This window comes from Coffea arabica, chromosome 7c (genome assembly GCF_036785885.1).
Source record: "Coffea arabica cultivar ET-39 chromosome 7c, Coffea Arabica ET-39 HiFi, whole genome shotgun sequence".
In the NCBI taxonomy this organism is placed as follows: domain Eukaryota; kingdom Viridiplantae; phylum Streptophyta; class Magnoliopsida; order Gentianales; family Rubiaceae; genus Coffea; species Coffea arabica.
The window spans coordinates 10,904,354-10,928,515 of NC_092322.1; the positions used below are offsets into that span (position 1 = coordinate 10,904,354).

A 24,162-nucleotide genomic window follows, 5' to 3' on the forward strand; every position below is an offset into this window, starting at 1 on the left:
ATCATTTAAATTCTGTTGTTTTCGTTTATTTAGTTGAATACCTAGATTTTGATCATCTCAAGCGTGTTTGATGCTTTGAAAATACTCAGAGTGTAAAAGGGTTTCATCGATTGAATCTTGAAGTTCATACTTCCATGCTTTAGTCCGTGCATACATCACTAGACATTGTCTTATACAAGTAGTTGTGACTCGTGAGGGAGGAGGCCTTCATATTTTAGAATTGTGAGTCAGAAATATACCGTGCCAAATTTACTTTAGTTTGAAGGAAGGCTGAGTTGGATGATAAAGTGGAAAGAATTGTAGATAAGAGGTTCTGAATTCAAGATCTTCCAATTATTTCCAAAAAAAAAAAAAAAAAAAAAAAACCCTCCCTCCCTCGGCATTTGACCCTAAAATTTTCTGTTGTCGAAAACGAAGTTCCATCAGGATATGTTTGATCGAATTAGTATTTGAGGTAGAGAAGATTCACAGTTTAGTCGAGGCACGTTAGCAATCTGACCCTTGACCTAGTGATCGAAAGCAACATAAACGAGGCTTGTAAAGTAGATTGTGGCTGCTAGACTACTCCAATGGGCATATGCATGTTTTTATTCAACGTCAATCTGAAAGTCGTTGATGTTGCTTTCACTTAATTAAGCCTCCGTTTGGTGGACCTCTATTGTAGTTGGTACTTATTCCACATGCAACAAACAAGCCACCCCATCGTCTGATTGCTATTCAAAAGCAAAGGGCATCAAGGAAGAATCAGGAAGAGGGTTGGGTAGGGTGACAGGTGAATACCAAATTCCTTCTTTAAGCGGAGAAATCAAGACTAGTAACTGGTCGACCAAACGTTACGTGTAACATGTTATAGTAATCATATACTAAAAGATTGTAATTCATTTACCTGTTCATATTGATATACCTAAACCTCTGCCTCCTTAGCTTTTATCATCTCCTCATGGGATACCACAAAATCAACACATCTTTTTTCTTTTTTTTTTTGAACCCGAAGCCGTAATTCTTTCTTACAATGTATATGACTACATAGATGTTAGACATAAAACCCTCCATTTCTATATTCAACCAAGAAAAAAGTACGTTGGCATTGAGCTTGTAAGGTACGTCACTAAATATGCTAGAACATCAATTCAGTACCAAAGAAAAAAAAAATTACACCCTGCATCCATGTTCTGCACCTAGTGGAAAATACATGTATGTCAGGTATCGGATTGCAGGCCGACAATTCTGCCATCAGCTTTTGGACATTTATATTGCTTGACACTACCACCCTCATCAACTTTCCTCTTGCACAGCCACTTCTGTTGAATTCTACAACAATGGAAAAGAACTTGGTCAAACATTTTCCCAACCTGTACATCATGTTGGTTCCTTTGGTGTCTTCATTTACAACGTCAATGAGTATAATATGTACCCCGGATACTGGGACAACCAACAATGTTATCTTGTAGGACCATCAACTCTGATCTCCATTCCAGCTTCATCTTCATCGCTATGATTTCCATGTTCAGCAGAAGGTCGCTTCAGTCTTTGGAATATGTCATCAAGAGATTCTGACGAGGATGCACGAGATAAAATTTGGGTCTCTTGAACTTGACGCAAAGGCAGAAATTTTTTTGATTCCATGTTTGCTTTAAAAGTTTGAAAACCTGCCTTCATAGATGCCCACCTCGAGGTTAAACCGGACTTAATACCACTTGAGCCCCCAGATTTCGAGCTTCCGGCATCAAGCAAAGAGACTTTTGCAGATGCCATATTCTCTGCTAGCTTCTGGTTAGGTATTTGTTTGCTCTGTTCCCTCATGGAAGCATATTTGCTGCTAATGGCTTCTTTGCTCCCCCCATACTTACTACGGGCCTCCTCCTTCAAAGGTTTTGATGAACTTCCCTTCAGATCATCCTCGATCACATCTGTCTTAACCTTCATTTCAACAGTACTCCTGTCCTGGAACATTTTAGTTTGCATTAGCTCTTAGTTAGATACAACCAAGTAGTCCTAGCAGGAGAGCAGACAAGATTTACTGATAGGACATATTGACTATGCTGGTTCTGAAGTGAGAAACTTTACAAGTTGGAGCAATTCGATATCCAAATTCATCAGATTCACATTCATCTTCTATATTAAAAGACATATAGTGGAGGTTATCCTGAAGAAGTGACCCACAAAAGCCACTATAACAGGGAAGACAACATACCATGTCATGGCTGCCAGACTCCAAATCCGTGCTCATGCCATTGAAGTTCCTGGCCAAAGGAATAACATGCTCACCAACTTTGCGGCCTTGTTCAAGCCAAGTTCGTTCTGTAAAAGTAGGAAGTTAAATTGGTGTACACAGGGTAATGACATTCGTAAAGAAACAATAAGCTGTATTGTATCTGAGTGAGAGAAGGGGAGAGGGAGAGGCAATTCTACAGAAAATAGACAAGAATCTGATTTTGATATCCAGCAGTTGAAATAAATGCATATGAACTCTGTTCACCTCTTTGCAGTATAAGCAATCCTGATGGGTCAAAACCATCCACATCATCTTCTTCAGTCTGAAGTCTAAGTCTCTTCCAGCTCCCAAAGAAAGCAATGACACGGTTAAAGAAATTGCTAGCAACCAACAGCGTGTATATAACCATGATAAGAGGATATATATTGTTAAATCCTTTACCAAAGAATGGGACAGCACTGTCAATGGTTCCCATCCGCTGCAATCAGAAATTTGTTCCATGTCAACAAACTATTCAACAGTGATGGAGATTTAGATCATATCAAAACCAAATTTGACATTGCTATGGGATATGCCATTATTCATGAACTCAAGGAAGAAACAAAAGGAGTAAATACCCAGTGATGCAGAGACCATGAAAGAGGCTAATAAAGAATATGTTACATTAATATCACATCAACATATCAAAAGGCAAACCATTCCACCACTCTTGGAAAGGGGACGAAGCCCAAGGCTGTTAATTAATTCCCATTATTGTTAATTTTGATTTCTAGAAACAGACCTTGTACGATAACTAAAGTGAAAGAATGGATGGCAAAGAAGATTTACATAAATGAGTGAGCTCCCTGCACGTTGAATTTATCATCTATAAGCAAAACCAATTTGACAATTCAGGAACTGAAGAAATAGAAAATAGCACATTATAATAAAATAAAGCTTCTTCATCACAACTTTTGACCATGCCTCAAACTAATTTACTTCGAGGCTTTCTAATGTATATAAAAGGAATGCAGGCAAAAAAATAAATAAATAAATAAACATTTCTGCAGGCAAGATCGAACAACAAAATAGTATCACACACAGTTTGGTGTCTGAAAAATCTGATCATATACAAAAACAAAAGGCAAATAAATGTTGAAAAAGGTTTACTGGCTATAAGGAAGCTCACCGTCTCAAATATAGTTTTTTTATCCCCGTGAAGACTAATGAGATTGAGAAAATTATACGAGATCGGAGGCGCATATCGAGCAACCATCCTGAGAGACATGCAAGGAAGTCTTGTTAGGAACAACTTTTTTAAGGGTATTAGTCAAGCATGATTATTCTAGTATTGCCACAAGAAAACTTACGAGCATATCATTAGCAAACTGACTGAGCTTGTTTGACTTGGTGTGAATGAATAGAACATCAGCCTCCCAACTTTAAATAGTGAATAGTAAGTGCAAATGCACATATACATCAAAGGAACAAATGCAAAGACCTGATGATGGAGAAGAAAGAATTAGACTACAGTTCATGTGAAGACCATGCATTCAGGTGGCAATTTACTTTCTTTGGTGGCCAGGGGACATGGAGGGCTGGGGCAGGAGGGAAAATCCTATGCTCAATCTGAACAAAATCAGGTGTGACATGCATGCACAGGCACACAAGGAATCAACACTACCAATTGGCAGGGAAAAAAATCATGAAATTGTGCTTCAGAGAATGCAAGCTAGTTGAAGATATTGCTACTATGACAGCTGCTCACAACCTCATGCTACAAATGATTCTACAATATTTCTTTAGTAAGAAGTTAAGCAGACTAAAAGCGCAGCTGTTAGTTAGGATCTGATGCTATTAGAAGGAATCCCCCTGAGACTATTTTGAACACTTTTGGTGCAATTAGAGAACACTATAGAAAATAAAATTGGCACCTGCACAAGAACCTCTTGATTTCCTGCAGACTTTATCAGTATTGAGAATAGAGATAAATCTACTCCTCCAATCAACATGGTTGCCTCCGCCAAAAGAATAGCCGCAGACATGCAACCAAGAATGACAGCCAAAACTTTCTCAAATTGCTTTTCCAGGATGCACCGCCAGATAAATTCTGCAAAAACATGGTCAAGGTTTCAACCTAACACTAACAACAAGGTGTAACCAACAAACAGAAATACCAACTCCAATAGTCCGTCTCTGTGCGGAGTTCAAATATGAATTTGGAAATTGTCAGGACTTTCAATTTCTAGGTTTTCTTTTGCCTAATTTCCTGCCAGATTGAAATTCCTAATGATTCTCAACTCTCTGTGCCTATTGTAGATCAAAATACTATCGAATGATAAAATCATTTGATTTATTATAAAGCAGATTGTGAATCCATTTTATCATATCTTTATACATGTTCAAAGAATCTTATTTCCAAAAGAAGATAGGTTAAATTGTTAACAATTTAATCTCCACTCTTTCCAATTCTGTCAATCTCATAAGTCGTTTTAATTTCAAAATCCAGAGGTAAGAATGCACCTGTTACAAGGTCACTTTGCAAACAGTATAACACTCCAATTAGAAGAAATAAAGACTCACTAAAAATTAAGAAAAGAACAAAAAATTAAATTTCTACCAAGTATAACTTGGATCATCACAAAATGATACTCGTTAGATATATTTGTCAATTTGATTTTCACCTTTTATGAAAGATATTTTATCAGTGAAGTGGTTCAAATATCCCTCACTCCCATTATATGAATACACTCCTTCAATCATTTGCTCATTTTGTATACACAAGTAAATCTCATTCAACTCCTTATTCTAATAAAAGAATGCTTTTATTCCATTAATGTTAAATGAAAATTTCTCAAACACATTACATGAAGTTTAACAACAAATCTTAAAAGCAATAACAAATGCACCTCAAAACTAATCCTTACTGTCCTAGAAATAGTACACCAATTCCCAAATGCTATTTTTCGTTGATTTCTTTCAGTAACTGGGTATAAGAGCAAATTCAAAAGACAAACTGAACTTTCATGACAATTACCCAAGGTATCAAGAAAGGATCCAAATGATCCATTCCGCTCAGGTCTGAGGCTGGAGACATACTTCCTGCAACAACAACAAACAACCGGTGTTCACATTTCAGCTTTATAGACATAAATATGAACCACTTAGAAGTATATAAAATTGATAACAAAATTCAAAGATAACATGTGATTTTAAACATGCACAATAACACTTGCCATAAATATAATGCAAAGGAAAAAAACACTAGCACTAGCAAGACAAGAAAAACGGGTATTTTCACCTTGCAAGATGAGACATTTAAGCAAGGAATGCAAAAGAGACATATCTTGCTAAACTCAATAAGGAGATTAGAGCCAAATCACAATGAGAGCTATATTTTCATTCAAATCAACTGCATATGTATTACAAAAATAAAGAAAATCAACAATTAAAGGCATCAGAATACTAACCATTTCTCATTAAGCAATATGAGATTCAGAAACTTAAATACACCCAATCTAAAATATCAAATTATATATTGATTAATCTAAGATTATCTGGATTCATCAAAAGGAAGTACGTAGCTTAATCCGATAAATGACCTGGAATAACAGGGAAGCATGTCAAAGAGTATAGTAAGTTGCAAGCAGAAACCTTTTTCACAAAATAATGTAATAACAAAATTTCTAAACAGATGTCACAACAGGCTGTCATATTCTCACTTATTAGCATAAGAATGAGTACAATCTTCTCAATCATCCAAAAATTAGTCCAAGTATCCAATATACTATACTATAAGGTCAGACAAGTGGGCTGTTGGGGATAAAAAGTTTGGCATGCTTTTGCATACCAGTGCTAGAGTGCAGAAACTATGTCCAACATAAAACCAAAAGCACCTCACATGAAAGATCCAAAGGCATGGTTGGAAATCAGGTTTACCACACAGAAATCTCTCTAGTGCAGAGCTAACAGTATGACAACCTAACCCTCCCAGGAATCTGCATGGCTTATTTACTGAAGCTCAACATTCTAGTATAATCAAAGCTTGATAAAAAGAATCCTTATGATAGTCAAGCAAGCCATTCCATGGACAAAAGAAGTACCATAGTCCAAGATAATAAATCCTGCAAAGAATATCTAAAGCTATTTTCAGAGCCAGTCATGCACACTCACCGAACTTATCTATGTTAATTAGTAATTAAAAATGTAGACAAGAAGCCATTGCAGTCAGTACATAAAAAAGCAGTCCAATACTACTTGCTCAGCTGATTGTGAATTTGCAACCAACTATATTAAGTGAAAAAGCACAACAAAGCCCAAGAGCTTTGACGGAAACGCTTGAATAAGGAACCAAAATCAAAGCATCTACACATATTCATGTCGTGTAGATACTTTAAATTACTTGGATAAATACACACGTCTGTACGGATACATTTAGACAAATGCATATACACACAATAACGTCTCAGTCTGTGAGCCCTTGTTCTTCTTGGAGTTCAATTTTGCACAATATAACCCGTAAGTAATTTTAGACACAAACGTATACGTAATTCATTAAGATAAAAAAGGAGGAGTAGGACAAACCATCCAGTTGCACTCCGTTGATCATAATTCTTTGTGGTATCTTCCAATTCAAGAGCCTTCAAGACAAAAGTCATGTACTCACTGCAACACAAGAATAAAAAATTCATTCCAATTCAACTAGGTGATATGCCAACAGTCAATACCTCATGTCATGATAACAACAGAACAGAAATGGTTCTGATATTGCCAATTGATACAGAAAAAGGAAATGGGATCAGAGAAGGAACAGGAGAAAAATAGCATAATTTTAGTTCACTTAAGTAACCAATCTGGAGTTAAATGTTTCATCTGAATATTCAGAGTTAAAGTAAATCAAGCTTCAAATCAAAATGATTGTCCTGTTAGGTCAAGAGATAAATATCCTAAAAAGTCACAAAAAACAGTTAAGGGCTCCTTCCAACATTAGACAATGAGAAATTAAACATCATAGGATCCTTGTGAAAAGCTCTATCTGACACTTTTAAAATGCCAACCAGAGGAGAAGGACCAGAATAACGGAAGGGTGGGGTGGGGGAGAGAGAAACCAGGTGCGAGAGCTGGATTGTGATGTTGCATCTCCTACATCTTCTTTTCTCCATTTGCCAGAATAAAGAATTTGTTATTGCACAATTAACAGAAGCACTCATCTTGAACACGAAAACTTTTAATTTAACACATTGAGATCTCTCTTTGGTATCTTCACTTCATTTTCCACCATTTTGCTTCAAGGGACTTTGACTGCTATTTTCTAACTCCATAATCCCAATTTTTGAAGAAGTTACAGCTAACTATCTACCAATGACTGATTCCAATCCTCATTGAACCAATAAATTTAGACACATCTTCTAAACATCATCTTAACTTGTTTGGTTTGGTAGAATTAAATGTATCGTGCCTCATTGGCTGAATGTTACTCTGTTGTTTCTTAATCAACATGGGAGTTCAAAACTCCACCTCCGAGCTGTCTTACTTTTCTATTTTTTCCACATCTTCAACTAATTTTTAAATTGATTTATTTCCATTTCCAGTATGATGTTATTCCCCAAATTATGTGGTTCTCAGTAATGCGCACATATCCCCCAATCCTCAAATTTTTTGGCTGAAACTTTAAATTTCGGAAACAGTCTCCTTTCGTTCCTCCATTGCTTTATCTTTTTCTGAAAGAGATCTGATAAATGTAATTCCGGTTTTCTGCATAGATTGGCTCATAAAACAAATATGCAGATGTGTTACGAAGAGGTTCATTTGTGACTTCTATAATGTTTCCTGAAGTATTCTCTGTCGTTCCATCTAATCTCATCCTCACGTAAGTTGAGCTTCTTAAGAACTCAAAACATAGCCACAGGGACTGCAACAAGCAGGCAATCATGTGACAAACAGAAAGAGTGACAGAGCAAGAGGTAATAAAGCAGGGAAAAATATGCAAGAAGACAACGCCAGGATGTTCACTGAGCAATCAAAGTATTTACTTTACCTTTTGCACCGATAATACTCCTCTCTAGCCCCCCGAAGATGACACCTTAATGTTGCCATTGATTTTTCATCTGTATCATAATCCATGTCATTTTCACCCAGTCTACCACCTTGTGGTTTGAAGGATGGGTCTTCCCTAAACTGAAATATCAAATATGTAAAAACTGAAAGAAAAAATCTGCACAATAACTTCATTACGTGGGAAAGTAGAGGAGAAGAAATACCATCTGCACCAACATATTATCGATAACATCCATGTAACGTCTGAGGGGATCACGCTTGGACATCTGTTTTGATGTTGCCTGAGCAACCTAATGAAACGACCATTCACAAGAAATTTGGAAAATATGCCATCAACAACAACAGATCTTAATTAGAAATTTAATCCGTTTTCATAAATTCAAAAACACTTCTGATAAATTTTAAAAATGTTTTACCATGATATAACTTTATATATGATTTGCTACTTGCTTCCCATAAAAAGCAGAAGAAGGAAGTTAACCTTGTTTCTCTACTAGCATAAATGTGCTATGTGAGTGTATTTCTATGTGCTTAGTTCTCAGAAAGGGTAGCCACTAGCCACAGCAACAGAACTCGCAATTCTGTCTAAGTTTTTCATTTTCTCCTCAATTAGTCACTTACACTAGTATACTACTCCCCAACATTTTCAAATTATTCCAAATAGTATTTCTACAGTACAACCAGAACACATGGTTTGCAGCTGCTCAAGGGTCAGAATCTTGAGTATCATTGAGTTTGTTTGGACAAGCCAAATTTGGTTTGCAAAATTTGTTTTCACAAATCCCAATCACCTTTTTATCTTCCCAATCACCTTTTTATCTCACATACATCACATCACAAAAAGTGCTACAGTAAATATCTCAAATAAATCATCCAAATAAACTCTTATCCAAACAAACTCATTTATAAACATTGTACCATCCAATAGAAATGCCACAGAAATACAAAGCCTAATTGAAATTATATACACACAACTGGTACTAAAACACTTACCACTATCGCATTTGATAACTCTTTATGAGCATCATCAAGTTTCACAGCCATTTTGGCAATTTTATGGGACAGAACCTTTTGGCGAGTTGTCCAATCAGCATTTCTCCAAATGCCCTTAGGAATCTCACTCAAACCAAAACCAAGAAGAAAAGCACCAGTTACAAGCCCAAATGTATTTGAGCATGCCATGGCAAAACCTAGCAAGTCTCGGTCCCTATCAGTGAAAGTATTGTTAAGAAACATTCAACAGCACAAGAGCCAAGACCGATTGTAAGTAAAATCAATAGCACGTCACTAAAATTAAGGGCCTAAACAAAGATGCTTGAACCAAGTTTTTAATCCAAGGAAATCAAGTAATAGAAACATAATAACCACTAAAAAGATTACTATTAATCAATTATGTCATTGAACCCACCCGAACTGGAAATGCTCTACTAAGTAACCATACTCATTGTCTCAAACAATGAAACTACATAATATGCAAACTAGGTCATTTCCTCCTCATAAATTCCTGAAGTAGGCGATAGAAAAGCATATAGAACACAAGAATTTTATATACTAATACGTGGTAGAAAGAGATACACAATTTCTTTCCCAAGGCTTTGGCTGGCATATCCATGGGTAATTTTCCAAGAAACTGAACCTTTTATAGACCTAGATTGTTAAACAACAGGACACACGCCTAAAGCAAGACACAGGAGAGAATGTAGACGAAAAAACAAATGGGATACTCAAGAGGAAGAACGTACCAATTTTTGCTCATAGTAACAAGAAGAATAAGCCCAAGAAGGCCAATGGACCCCACTATTAAATAGAACACTAAGTTTACATGAATGCTGGTCTTCAATCTTTCTGTAACTGTAAAGTCCCCGGCATCCTCAAAACCCTGAATAAGGGGCACTGCAATCCTACTCAGTGATATAAAAGAGCATGATCAAGTTAGACAGACAAATCAAAAAGAGTCAGCGGAACAAAGTATAGACTATTAAATGGAGAAGAGAAAACCTATTCATCAATAAAACTAAACCACTACAATTTTGGTTCCCAAGGCATTTAGCTAAATGCATGTCAACATTAAATGATCGGTTAGATTGGAGCTCAAATCCTGCCTCAACAACAAATTGTAGAAATCACTTCAGACAAAGATTTAGAAAGACATACAATTGAATTAAGAAGTCAGGATGTCAACAAGTAAAGAAAGATGAGGTGCTTCAATAAACATCTTTCCTACTTTTCAAAAAATGATGCATAGTCATCCCGAACAAGAAGTCTTTGGTAATTAGTATCAGAATTATGTAAAAGTGAAAGGGAAGATTGCTGATAACCCCAAGATATCTTTTTTCCGCTATTTGCTAGTTGCACTTCTTTTTTCTTGGGCCAGGAAACTAACTCAACAATTTGCACTATACTAAAAAGGTAATAGCTCCAGAATTGGATTATAAATCAAAATCAGAATTATTCAACAGTTATACACTACAAATCAAGATTAAGTTTTTGCTCCAAACGATCTGCGAAAGAGAGAGCCAATGTAACAAGGCTGTAACACTTCAAAGTGGCATACCAAGTGAGTAAGAATGTACTCCAGTATGACCAACTCCAAAAGAAAGAGATTCCTCCATTATAATGGCCAATAATAGTCTGTACCGGAAAAAAATAAGAAAAAAAAAAGATTAATAAAACTAGACCGACCACGCAATAACCAAAAAGCATTGCTAAATCCTATAATGGTGAGTGAAAAGCAGAGTGAGAAACCAGAAAGCTAAATGCTCCAGCTGAGACAGGCAAGAAATTAGGGAAGATGAATAACACAAAAAAAAAAAAAACTAAATAAAAAATAAGGAAGAAAAACAATAACCTTCCTCATAAATACTACATGCAATTCGAGCTAGAATAACATGTTTCTAACAAGTAACTGATCCCTAATTGACATGATCGATAACATAAGCTAAATTTCCATACAGAAAAGCAAGAAAAGAACGCAAATTTTCCAAATCAGAATAGGGCACAAAAATTTACCGTCCAAATATCGGCTGGGACGAGGATGATGATGGAAATTGAGCAAAACCAGGTGTACGCTACTGTAAAGTACACGTATCGGGGCACGTCTGGACCGGCGAAATATCTTAGTGTTAAAATCACCATGCCTAGGGTTAGCGGCAAGGAGATCAAATAGAATACCCACATTTTTCTACTTCTTTTTCTAACAATGATCCTGAAATTGAACTGGCTTTTTACAAAATTGGAGGTGAAAATTAGAGTTTAAAATCCCGTTTTCTGCTTGAATTTGTCGGTGATCACTGTGAATTTCCGGTGCAGCTGAGTTTAGCTAATGTGTGCCGTGTCGCCGACGGCGGACGCAATCCTGCGCCTCCGTTGCTACTCTATTTCGTCTACAGTGGGCCTGGCGCGCAGTCTACGCGTCTCCCACACTCCACGTTCCCGGGACTTTACTGGGATTTTAAGAATCCCAACCGGGAATGCTAGTTTCCTTTTAAGTCGTGCAGACGCTTGAACGACTTTATTGCAAAAAGTAAAGCGGTAGCGTCCACACGAGTTTATGACAACTTCAGCAGCAAGTAAATGTTAGTCGTGGGTTTGTATCCTAATGTGATCAAATTAACTTTTTTATTTACAAAAAAAAAAAAAAAGGGAAAAGAACCCCTTAATTACAGGTGAAGAAATATCTATACTTACTACAGTATATATAAAGAAAGGGAGTGGAGAGGGTTTAGTATAAACATTTTATTCCCACTTTATGTATTTTCATATTTACTCTCATACAAACTAATTTTGATTACACTGACTAGCTCAAATACGTATTGTCCCCGTAACTAGCTATAAGCATTTTTTAGTTTATTGTTTAAACATATTTTTTCAATATAAATACCCTTAAACGGTAATTGTCAATTGTCAACTTAAAAATCATTTTGTCAAACTAATTTATTTAAAAGATTAAAGCTACATAAATAAACATAGCATGTGTTTGGACCTTGAACCGCATGTTTAAAAATGTTATTCAATGTTAACGGTCAGATCTACCAACAATTGATAAGTTAAGTGCTTGATTATACCAAACATCTTCTCAAAAGGGAAAGCCTTATTTGGCTGCCATTTTTTAGAGGAATGTTTTACGTAAATATTCCTTCTACACATTTTTAAATTATCCTTTTACTTTGCATATATCGCATTCTGAACAATTATTACAATAAATTTTTCCCAAAATTTAAAAAAAAAAAATACAATCTAAACGGGCTCTAAGCTTAGATTTGTGTCAATATCATGTGGGCAATGAATTCTTCATACACCCCATTTGTCAATGAGTTGCATATTTCAGATTCGAACAAGTCAAATTAAGTTTTAGATTTGTGTCAATATCGTGTAGATGATAATAACGTCAATCATAGTTTGTGTTTTAAAAAAAAAAAAAAAGCAAGTTAAAATTAATTTAACGCCGACCAAGTACATGTAAGAAGTTGTCTTCTCAAAGTCAACATATTTATTCCTTCCAAATGCATGAAGTCATCACCTTTGCTTTCGTAGAAAAATTTTAGGAGCAATCTTTTGACGCCTTTTTCATTCACTTTGTTGCTTGACGTGCATCACATTGTTATAGTATATTTTTCTATAAATAATACATTGTTATAGTATATTTTTTTATAAAAAAATTCTGAAAAACTACAATCCAAAATGCATCAGAACCATTTGTGGATTGTTGTTTTTTCGAGTTTTTACAGAAAATATATTTTTTGTATTAATTTAATGTATGCGAGCTAAAAAAATAATTAGCAAATTTATTCACGGAAAGCATAAAAATTTTTTATGAAAAGTTTGCAATCCAAACAATACTAGATTTTTGTGCTGGCTATCCATTTGATTAAAATTGACAATTGTGACCAACATTGGGTGTTGGTACTATATCCATGGCCGTATATATTTAACAATTTTATATTTACTTAACCTGGTTCATTTTATATTGCTCTTAAAATTTGTATATTTGTCATTCAGATGTCGGTCTAGCTGAACACGAATCGGTTGCCATACCACGTTACCAACGAACGTGAATCTTTGATTATTCGTATGCGCACAAACATGTAGAGTTCTCATATTTGAGCAATTGCAGAATTGCTTTTTCGTTTTCATGCCCATTTATTTATTGGAGTTGTGTAGTTGGCCTCTTTTTTTTCCCATTCAATTGGACTTGGAAAAGGTTGGGCTGCCACATAATTATAGTCCAACTTTAAGGATGTACAGGCTCTGTTGGATTTAACATTTTTTTTAAATTATTTTTGTTTTTCACATTCACACTAATAAACTCTAAAAACAAATTTAAAAACTTTTGTATCTTTTTTTTTTTTTTTTTATTAAAGGAGGATCAATTTCATATAGTCAAATAGTGCGGAGCACTTTAATAAGCTTGTCAACGGGTCGGGTCCGGACCAGAATTCATTATTTCGAATCCGGATCCGCCTACTATATTGAATATGGATTCGACCCGTTTATCCAGCGGGTCTTCTACTCTATATTTCGAATTCGGATCTGACGGGTCTCAGATCCGCGTCAGGTCTATCCGAAAAAAAAAATCTATCAAAACTTGTTTTGCAACAATTTAAAAATGAAACTTGCCAAGAATTTAAAACGAAGCATGTTTTGCAGCAAATTACAAACACATTCAAAGTCAATCACAAATCTAAGTCACAAATTACAAAGTAAAATCACAAATCACTCACAATAGTTAGTCATTTCAAAGTGAACCACAAATCTATCTACAAAAGTCATTCCAAAACGACAAAGTCAATATGAAATCCAACAAATTACAACTTTTAAAAGGTCCATTCAAATATTAAATATCAAATACATCATGTCAAGTTTCGCAATTTTCTGCAACAAAAATGAGAAAAATATATGTGTAAACTAATTTCTAACTAATACAAAAAAACTAAATAAGAAAAGAAATCAAATTGATTTTATTCAAATACATCACGCCTAATCAAATTATATTGATAAATATATATTTTTTAAATAATTAATCCATTTATATTTGGATCTGGATCGAATGATCGAAATACTATAATTAATCCATTTTTTTATTTGACAAAATGGATCTGGGTCCGGATCTCGATAACAAAATTAAATTCCTGTTCGTATCTAAAATAATTTGATGGATCCGATTCGAAACCGGGTCTAGACCCGGGCGTTGACAGGCAGAATCGAGATCTAGTAAATGGGAAGACGACAACCCCTTTCATTCGACCGTATCCACACCGTTAAGCGTTTTATGGGATCATCAACGTGAAAAGTGTTTTCCATTCAATAACTAAAAGCTTCTGGGGAAAAGGGTTGGGTCTCGGCAACCAAGCAAATGCTGTTAAAACTTAAAACTTAAGGTGAAGTCCGGAATTTGGAGTCCGATGGTAGGTGTACGAGTGGTCCATATATATACATATGGGCGCATCATCCTTTCCCCATCATTTGCAGTCCATTCAATTCGAAACTGTTGCTGTCTCCCTCCACACCACAACTGGTCCTCGCAGGTATGCTTCCTTTTATAAACTCAATGGACATCACAAAATTTAGGTTTAGGTGTAGTAATAAACTACTACTACTTAAAAATATGCTTGATCGAATTTCATTCTGGCAGAGTTTATGTTAATGTAATGACAATTCGTTAACTTGGAATTTTCTTTTTATGTGACGGACATTCATAATAAATTTTTTTTTTGTTTTTTTGGGTACAGTTTTGTTTTGGTGTATTAGGTACTGCTTATGTGAAGTGGTGTTTGTTAACGATTAGGTAAAGAAGGCGATCAAGCGTTTAGAAACATCTCATGGCTCGGCTTTGGCAAATTGTATTGCAAAAAATTCTAGGACCTCCAGCTTGGGCGTTTAGAAAAGCTGCGAGACGACTACAGCTGATGATTCTTCAATATGAGATGAATGGCCTGAATCCCGAATATGTTCTGCCAGAGAAGATCTATGCATGAAAATAAAAGTCAATAGAAATAATAAATAACGCCAAGAAGAATTTGTTTCTTCTTCTTCTTCTTCTTCGTTGTACAGCGTTAATGGAGTTTAATTCGCAGACAGAGTTATGTGACTTTTCTAGCTACTATAGTGCCACTGTATGGGTGGATTCCCGTGATCCGCGTTCGGCAGCAACACCGTTTTTCTTTTTGGGTTTACGACAAAATTGTCTACTCATCATTGCAATAAAGAAGAAGGGGAAATGGTCAATTTAGTCCTCCAACATTTTAACTCTCAAGGCGATTTCATCCTTCATCTATTTATTTAGGTAATTTTAGTCCTTTAATTTAAAGTCAATGGCGTCGCCAGTAAAACTCTTTCCGATGGAAAAATTACCATCAAGTCAAGGGTAATATAGAAATTATGAAATAGGAATCATATTTAAAACAATGAATGCAAAATATTTTCTGTTACGTTGGGGAGAAAACCAATTGTCCATTAATTTGGAAAGTAAAACAAGAAGTGCAATAAATCAAATTGTTCTTCTTCTCGACCTCTGACTGGCACCAAACTGCAAAAGCCAACCCTTATTTTTTGCAACCAAAATCCACTCCAACAAAATTCACTGCAACAGGAGGGGATGGATAAGGATGTAAAGAGGTCGATGAAAAAGTTTGAATTGGAAATTGAAAATTCAAAGTGACAATGCAATTTAAAATGATGGTTTTAAGGAAGCTGTTTCCAAGGTCTGATGAGACGATGACGATTAGTTATCGACAAGGGAATGTTTAGAAAGCAGCTAATCCATTTGCTATTTTGAATACTTTTCTTGAGTTTATCAAAAAAAAATTTATATGTTAGTAAGTCTTAATTGTAGGTTAAAATTACAAGACATATGATATACAAAAACAAAAATGTTTATGAAGGTCTTTTTTTTATATATAAAAAAAAATATTGTCTTTGGAAGTTTGGCAAGAGCTAGCCGAAGAAGAAAAATCAGAGATGCGGCTGCTCATTGAAGAAGATGAGATGATTTCAACTTTATAATCTAATAATTTTTTTTTTGTTTTGATCTTTAACTTGTAGTTTCTATATTGCCCTTAATTTGGTGGTGATTTTTATGTCAAAAAGTAGTACTGCCACAGAAGGATGAAATTGGCTACTAAATTTAAGTTGAAAGACTAAAAACATCTATATAAAAAATGAAGGATGAAATTGGTTTAAATAAAGAAGTTTGAGGATTAAATTGGTGATTTATCTCAATAAATAATTCTAAAGAAAAAAAAAAAAAAAAGCAACCAGCACGTTGAATTGAGCCCTTCAATTGTTTGTTTGGATTGTGATTTTTTGAAGAAAATTTTACATTTTTTGTTGACATATTACTCAATTACCTTTTTTGTTTTACATATATTAAATTATTACGATATATTTTTTAACAAAATGTTCTAATCCGTTTGGATAGCTAATTTTTGGGGTGTTCTTGGAAAATTTAACTGTAACAAAGTTTTTAGAATATATTTTGGAAATTTTTTAAAACATTAAAAAAATTAGATTATTTTTTAGAGTATTTTTTTTAAAAATTTTTATATAGTATTTAAAAAACGAGTTTTTGAAAAATTGATGGATCCAAAATGAGCCACAATTTACACAAGATATTTACTCCATTTCATTTAATCACGATGATTTCAGGTTGCAAAAATTTCATTCGGCGGGGCATGCCAAATTGCCAACCTCATATAATCCCACCGCGCCTCACGCGGCGTTCATCTCCCGGTCTCTTTCTAACCGTGTCCCAATCCAATTGCTTAAAAGCCACAGGACAAGGAGTAGGTCCGGGCAGTTATGGACCATTGATGCAAAAGCCAAATCAAGAAAATGCGGTTAAAACTTAGGGTGAAGTCCGGAATTTGGAGTCCGCTGAGGAGCTCCGTACCGATTGAGGCTACATGTCTGCATATAGTTGGATGATCCTTTTCCCCGCTGGCCCTCTTACTGTTCTCTTATACTAACAGTTTCTGCCAAGAAGAGCAACCGTGTCGATTCAAACCTGTCTCTCTAAACTTGTTGTCCGTTCATTTCAAAGACCGTCGTTACCTACACTTGGCTCTTGCAGGTACGATTCCTTTCTAAACTCAGTGGACGTCACAAAATTCAGTTGTACGACTACTAGTTAGATGTGATTGACCAAATTTTGGCCCCGTTTGCCGAATGGATTTTTTTTTATGTTTGTTTAAAATTTTATTGCAACTTGTCTTAAAAGGTAGAAAAAATTTTTAGATTTTTCTTTTTTCTTTTCTTTTCTCTCCTCCTTCTCCATCACCTCACAACTCGGCCAGCAGAGGTTCCGGTGCTGACAGCAGCAGAGACAGTTTTTCTTTTTCTTTTTTTTTTTTTTCTTTTTCTCCTCTCCCTCTCTTCTCCCCTCTCTCCCGCCACCTCTCTCCCCTTGCGTTCCAAACAATTCATTTACTCGTAATTTTCTTATCATTTTTTGTACATGCGATCCAATCCTCACCTTTCCCTTCGCTCCTAAATTCCAACAAATAAAAAATGAAGATTTCACGCCATTCTTTATTAAGAGGGCGACGACGACAAACTATGCGTATCAAGAGCGTACTTGAATTTTAAGCTCAAAACAATATGAATTCTCTGCATTCTATCTTAGCTAGCTAATTGCGTTTGGATGAGAATTAGTAATGATTTCGAGATGAGGTTGCATCTTCGTACAAGTTTCGTTTCTCTTAACAATCAACCATGGCCGTGTTATCCACACAGTCATAATAATTTTTTTTCAGTACAGTTATGTTTTGTTGTATTAGTTACTTATATAAGGTGGTGTTTATTAACGATTAGGTAAAGAAGCCGATCAAGCATTTTGAAACATCATGCCTCGGCTTTGGCAAATTGTATTGAAAATAATTCTAACAACCCCAGCTTTGGCACTTAGAAAAGCGTCGAGACGATTTCAGCGGATGATTATCCAATATGAGATGGAAGGCCTGGCTCCCGAGTATGTGCTGCCAGAAAAGCTTTACAAGTTCTATTCATGAAATATTAAGTCAAGAGAAATCCTAATCTTACATATAAAATAAGGGAGTTTAGTCTAGCAATATTTGGATGGTAAGTTATTTGAGATTATTTGGAATATTTTTACTGTATCACTTTTTGTGATGTGATATATGTGAGATAAAAAAGTAATTGGGAAAATAAAAAGGTGTATTGGAAATTGTGAAGATGGTGTAAGCAAATAAAATTACGGATATAGAAAGCTGTCCAAACTAACCCAATGGTTTTGGTCCCCTATGGACAATTTTATGAATTCAATTGTGTATGCTATTGGTCAAGGTTAGTTTCAACTCTGATAATGTGAGACATAATATGGTCCAAATATTTTTTGTGACTATGTTTACCTTATAAGTCAATTATACCTTTTGTTTCTACTACACTCCCTACTGATTGGGATGATATTGAGTGGGTGGACAATTTGTGAATTCAATTGTGTAAGCTACTGTTCAAGGTTAGTTTCAACTCTGATAATGTGAGACATAATATGGTCCAAATATTTTTTGTGACTACGTTAACCTTATAAGTCAATTATACCTTTTGTTTCTTCTACACTCTGTGCTGATTGGGATGATAGTGAGTGGATGGACAATTTTGTGAATTCAATTGTGTATGCTATTGGTCAAGGTTAGTTTCAACTCTGATCATGTGAGACAGAATATGGTCCAAATATTTTTTGCGACTACGTTAATCTTATAAGTCAATTATACCTTTTGTTTCTTCTATAATCTGTACTTATTGGGATGATATTTGAGTCTTTGATAATTATATATTAAGTTGAATCTAGGCTCTCTTTCTGGTATGTGTTATCCAAGTTGGCTGCCCATAGTTATGTTAGTGGGCTAAAATTTGGGTAAATTCGATTTTCAAAAATTCAATAGTCTAAATTGTGCCACACCACTTCATCAAATAATGTAGCATAATTTGAATCATTGAATTTTTAAAAACCAGGTCTATCCAAATGTGAGCCCATACAACGTACTTTTACCTTCATCTTGTTATTATTTAGTTATCCCGAGAAAAACTTATTCTCTTAACTCAAATCTCTCTAAATACATAACCAATTAATAAATGCATAAAAGCTCCAAGTTTCAAGTTAATTTTCCTCAATCCTTTGGATTTGAACCTCCAATGGTGTGCTTAAACCTAATATTTTTTACAACTGTTTAATAGTTGCTTGAAGTAATATAGATGGTTGAATTGATTTTTTTGTATTAAATTAAAAGTTTAGCATGGAAAAGTCAGTACTTTGAACATCTTAGTGATTCATTATTAAAAAAAAAATGGATCTTATCATTAGTTACATGTATAAATTGAACTTATATTCCTTAGTTTCCAAAAAAAAAAAAAAAGAGACTTATACTCTTTAGAATAGCTACTTGAGTGCAATAATTTAGTTTCATGAATTGTACTATTTAATGTGTAGCTATGTTTGATTGATGAATAGATTTAATACTTGAAGTTGCACTACTTTAACATTGCTAAATCAATGATCATTAATCTTAATTGCTTTCAATTCAAAATTAAATTACATTAATCGAAATGGGATATGCACAAGTTTCTATTTCTCTCAAACACGCGCACACACACATTTCTTTCTCTCTAAATGCACAAATAAATGTAATTTTTCAAGACATAAATATATAGTAGTATTTTTGCGATATTTCAATTCAACACTGAGTTTGTTTGGACAAGCCAAATTTGGTTTGCAAAATTTGTTTTCACAAATCCCAATCACCTTTTTATCTTCCCAATCACCTTTTTATCTCACATACATCACATCACAAAAAGTGCTACAGTAAATATCTCAAATAAATCATCCAAATAAACTCTTATCCAAACAAACTCACTATAATTCAGTTAGCTATTAAACAGGTACTATATAACCTAATCAATTCAATAACTTAATATACTATCTTCCGCACTTCATTTTAATATTTCAAAATTCAGATCTCTTATCAAGCGGGCCCAGTGGTCTGATGATTGAAGCTGTCCTTTCGAAACCGACAGATTCGTAATGAAAGCTCGAAAAAATGAATTAGCTCGCCCTCAAATTAACAGTTTCTACATTAATGAATTAACTCGTCATGATGTTCTTTTATGCTTCATCTTTGTTGTTCATTTAACTTTTTTGTTTTTGTTAAAAATTTTTAATATCGGTTTCAATTAAAAAATGTGGGATGGACTAAAATGGACGCGACAAGAATTCATAGGACCGGATAAACCCGAAATTTTGCGTAGAATAAAGAATCGGACTTTGCGGATCAGAAAAAATTAGAGGACATTACGAGAGATTAAGAAAACTTGAATATATTAGGAATCACTACCTTTTTGTTTCCCTCCTTTATATTTGAGTGGGAGGAAGTTCACCAACTCATCATTGTAAATGCAGATAAGCCAAGAGGCACGACAGGGACGAGCCCTTTAATACTGTCCACATAAAAAAAATAATAATACTGCGCACACGGGAAACTGGTCTATTTCATAAATAAAATCGCTATCCAAATTATTATATTGTTGTGCTACATTATTGGTGCTGTTAGTGTATGGTGCAGATGAAATCCGGGCTTTGAAGTCCACTCAGAGGCCTATAAAAGGCACTCCGGTCCGAAGCACAGTTTAGGCGCACAGCAAAAGTTCAGCTGTGAGTTGTATTGCATTCTACATTTTGGACTTCATCATTGAGTCCTTATAACTGGTACGTACTCTCTCTAAATTCATCAATCACAATCCAAAACTTCATTACATTTCCGGCATGCACGTATTTGATTGTAGATATAAGTAAGACTCGCTCATTTCCTGGGGTTAAGATTTCGGGAATTAGAGGTTCTGGTTCAAATCTCTCTTGCCCTTCTCTACTTCTTTATATGACTCGTGTTTATAAAAATTTTCCTAGTTTTCTGTCATTCATTGACTAGAAAAAAGAACAAGCATACGTGCATGGATGTAACCAAGATTGACTTGCAATCAAAATTGACAACCACGTTAGCTGCTGAACCTTAGCTGATGTCAGAAATGTTACTCATACGCGGTGTGGTTCCTTTATCATCTGGTTTTGGCTTCTGGGAGCTAATGTGTATATATATATGTACGTAAAAATTTCAGGAGTAAAGGAGGGGGGATCAAGAATTCTGAGACATGATTGATTGGATTTGGATCCTGATGTTACAAATCATTCTTCTGCCAGCCCAGGTGTGCAGAAAAGTGTGGAATCATCTTCGGCTGGAAACCATGAAATATGAGATGCGTGATCTGAACCAGCAGTATGTTCTTCCGGACAATGTATTACAGAGGTTGTATTCATATGATTAGTATAGTTAAGTAACTAAGGATTTAGACTTTTGTCCGGTACACCAAACGGAAAAGTTGTAAACGTTATCTCTACTCATCCCTAGGAAAAAGAAGGGGGAGTGGGATTTATGAATACTGATTCATGGTCCCTTATTATGTCCCGGCTTCCGAGTGTTATTTGACATTAGGACCCTCTGTTCCTTCTATGTATGCCCTTGTTCACAATGAAATAAATTACACACGATTTCCTTGTAGCTGATTGGAAAGCTCGTCTTTTCCTTCTTTAATAAAGCTAATCAAAGGCTTTGGGCTGGTCGATCTTGAGCCTTTTTTTTGCCATTCGTTTCATACTTTGCTCTGCTGCACTGGCCTCTAGTTTTTCCTTTCTGTTTTCCCTTTAATTCTTTCAAATTTGACTCGTTTGTAGACTGCCAGACTTGCCTAAGAAAATTGGTTTCTTGTTATTGGTTCCACGAACATGTTTACCCAACAAATGATGTCCATATATTACAAGTTTAGTTACTTGTTCATCGATGCACTAGTCAATACAATTAACCTATTGAACGTTGATGTTAGTTGCATTGATAGTTTCATTCACAAGTTAGCCTAGAAGTGTTAGTTACAGATGCTATTAGTCTTTTAACTTATTTCAATTTGTGTCATCAGGGTTTACTAATAAGTTTGAACCATGAGTTTTGGTTGCCTTGATTTCTTGCTGTTCCAATAAGCAGATCAGAGTTGCCTTTTATTAGTTAATATCATCTGTCTTATGTCTGCCTATTGTTTCAGCTTTGATTCCCATTCTGGCTCCTACTCTTATTAGATATTGCTGATTGTTTCTTTAAATCTCTCTGTTATTCCTGCTGTCCTATAAAACTTGTTTATTTCCTATATGTATATGTATCGCCAATCAACATCCCTGTTCGGGCAACCTCGCGCGAAGCGTACTCAATTTGGTTGATCCGACCGGCACCGTGCGGGTCAACAATTTTCTAACCCTTATCCGCCGCAACAATTTTCTAACCCTTATCCGTTTTGCATATCAGCGGAACCGATTATAGAGTATCCGTTGAAATAGGATTGAGTCAACAGGTATCCGTTCTACCCCACTTATCATTTAATTTTGGATAAAAAATAAAAAAAAAATCCCTGTGTTAAATCTAATATACAGAAAAGTTCCCCGTGATTTCAAAATATACAACACGACACCCCATACTTTGAACTAAAGGTGACGGAATCCGTTAAACTTAACGGAATTGGATAAAATGACCATAATGCCCTGATATAATTAAGCAAAAGACAGCTCAAAAAAATCGTTTGTTTTATTCTCTAGATAAAGAGAATTGAGCGTTAAGAGTTAGAACAGGTATATTTGTTAAAAATTAGGTATACAAATATTTTTTAAGTTCCAATAAGTCATTTCCGTTAAATTTAACGGATTTCGTCACTTTTACAATTTAGTTCAAAGTACGGGATGTCGTGTTGTATATTTTGAAATCATAGGGGATTTTTTTGTGTATTAGGTTTATCACAAGGGGCTTTTTGTATTTTATCCATTAATTTTTTTAAAAAAATTATATTAATTTAATTTTATATTTTGCACATTCATCTCAGATTTAATAAAGATTTTTTTTTAAAAAGTCTTCCATCAAGAAACAAGTATGCCAAGAGAATACAAGAAAAAGTAAAAAGAAAAAAAAATTCAAAAAATTCAAAATCAATAAAAAGTTTGGAATAAATAGCACATTTTTTTTAAATATACATTTCATATCAATTAAACTCTTTTCTATAAACCATAAGGTCATAATCTCTATAAATGAATCTTATAAATAAACTATAATTTCTCACATTTATAATACAATTTGTTCAATAGAATTATTTATTGAGTTCTAAAACTATTATTTTATAGCATGTGCATAAAAATAAAAAATTTAAATAAATATATATAATTTTAATTGTGTGATCCTAACTCGCCCCATGTCTAATCGGATATTCGACCTTCTTTTGATCAGATTAAATAATACAAATTGGGTATTCTAAATTTCAGATCAGATCGGATAGGGCGGGTAATTTTGCCCACCCCTAGTTGCCACTCCTAGTTTCCATAAGTTAACCTTATGAAATCGGACCAAGCAGCTGATTTACGTTTGATTGAGCTGGTTCAATCAATTGGTTCAGAAATAACTTCAAAGGTTACACTGGAACCGGGTCTAAGTTTATTGGGCCAATTTTGTTAGCACCGTATCTTTAGGAACGTAAGAAAGCCCGTTGGTCCATTGTACACTACAAGGATTTTCTCCGTGGGCTACCCACCCATTGCGTTTGGGTTTGATTTAGCTATCCATATTCTTCTTTTTCTTCTTAAGAGTTAAGAACTTGATGCAGTACATAATTTGTCGTTAAATTAATGCCTAACTGATGATTTTAGACTCAACTTAGATGCTAAGTACTATGATTAAAGTACTAAACTAATTCAAATGTCAAATTTAGCAGACCACAATTCCAACCTACGTTGTCGAGCCATCTGCTCAATTTGGGTGTCATACTTTTGTACACTTGTCGATTGGTTTCTCTAAAGCGAGAAGCTGACTTTAATAAAAATA

The 24,162-nt window shown here is 34.8% G+C and overlaps 1 protein-coding gene and 2 long non-coding RNA genes across 5 annotated transcripts; 2 read left to right on the forward strand and 1 right to left on the reverse strand.

Annotated features, from left to right (window-relative positions):
- Nucleotides 1–1,033: 1,033 nt before the first annotated feature.
- LOC113698988 (uncharacterized) lies at nucleotides 1,034–11,676 on the reverse strand. Its single transcript, XM_027219002.2, has 14 exons — nucleotides 11,261–11,676; nucleotides 10,806–10,882; nucleotides 9,994–10,152; nucleotides 9,245–9,458; nucleotides 8,455–8,541; nucleotides 8,232–8,371; nucleotides 6,779–6,859; nucleotides 5,232–5,296; nucleotides 4,129–4,304; nucleotides 3,565–3,695; nucleotides 3,384–3,471; nucleotides 2,480–2,693; nucleotides 2,195–2,301; nucleotides 1,034–1,944 (listed from the first exon to the last, which is right to left on the reverse strand). Exons 1-14 carry the CDS (start codon nucleotides 11,426–11,428, stop codon nucleotides 1,441–1,443), a joined length of 2,211 nt encoding a protein of 736 aa, XP_027074803.2. The 5' UTR covers nucleotides 11,429–11,676; the 3' UTR covers nucleotides 1,034–1,440.
- Nucleotides 11,677–14,493: 2,817 nt separating this feature from the next.
- Nucleotides 14,494–15,503, forward strand: LOC113698399 (uncharacterized). Its single transcript, XR_003450194.2, has 2 exons — nucleotides 14,494–14,775; nucleotides 14,980–15,503. It is a non-coding gene; the product is annotated as an uncharacterized lncRNA (long non-coding RNA).
- Nucleotides 15,504–16,919: 1,416 nt separating this feature from the next.
- LOC113699374 (uncharacterized) lies at nucleotides 16,920–21,813 on the forward strand. 3 transcript variants are annotated; one of them, XR_003450408.2, is made up of 3 exons: nucleotides 16,920–17,318; nucleotides 18,059–20,966; nucleotides 21,374–21,813. It is a non-coding gene; the product is annotated as an uncharacterized lncRNA (long non-coding RNA). The 3 variants fall into 3 exon arrangements; XR_003450409.2 differs by having other exon boundaries at nucleotides 17,199–17,318; nucleotides 20,824–20,966; XR_003450411.2 differs by having other exon boundaries at nucleotides 17,304–17,318; nucleotides 20,812–20,966.
- Nucleotides 21,814–24,162: the final 2,349 nt, after the last annotated feature.

Bases quoted from the DNA above. Each gene is read 5' to 3' on its own strand.
- LOC113698988 (XM_027219002.2), bottom strand. From the start codon at position 11,428: ATGTGGGTATTCTATTTGATCTCCTTGCCGCTAACCCTAGGCATGGTG. The intron at 6,860-8,231 runs GTAAAGTAAATA...CTTGTGTTGCAG, and splicing joins GAGTATTATCGGTGCAAAAG to TGAGTACATGACTTTTGTCT. The intron at 1,945-2,194 runs GTATGTTGTCTT...AAAATGTTCCAG, and splicing joins AGTCTGGCAGCCATGACATG to GACAGGAGTACTGTTGAAAT.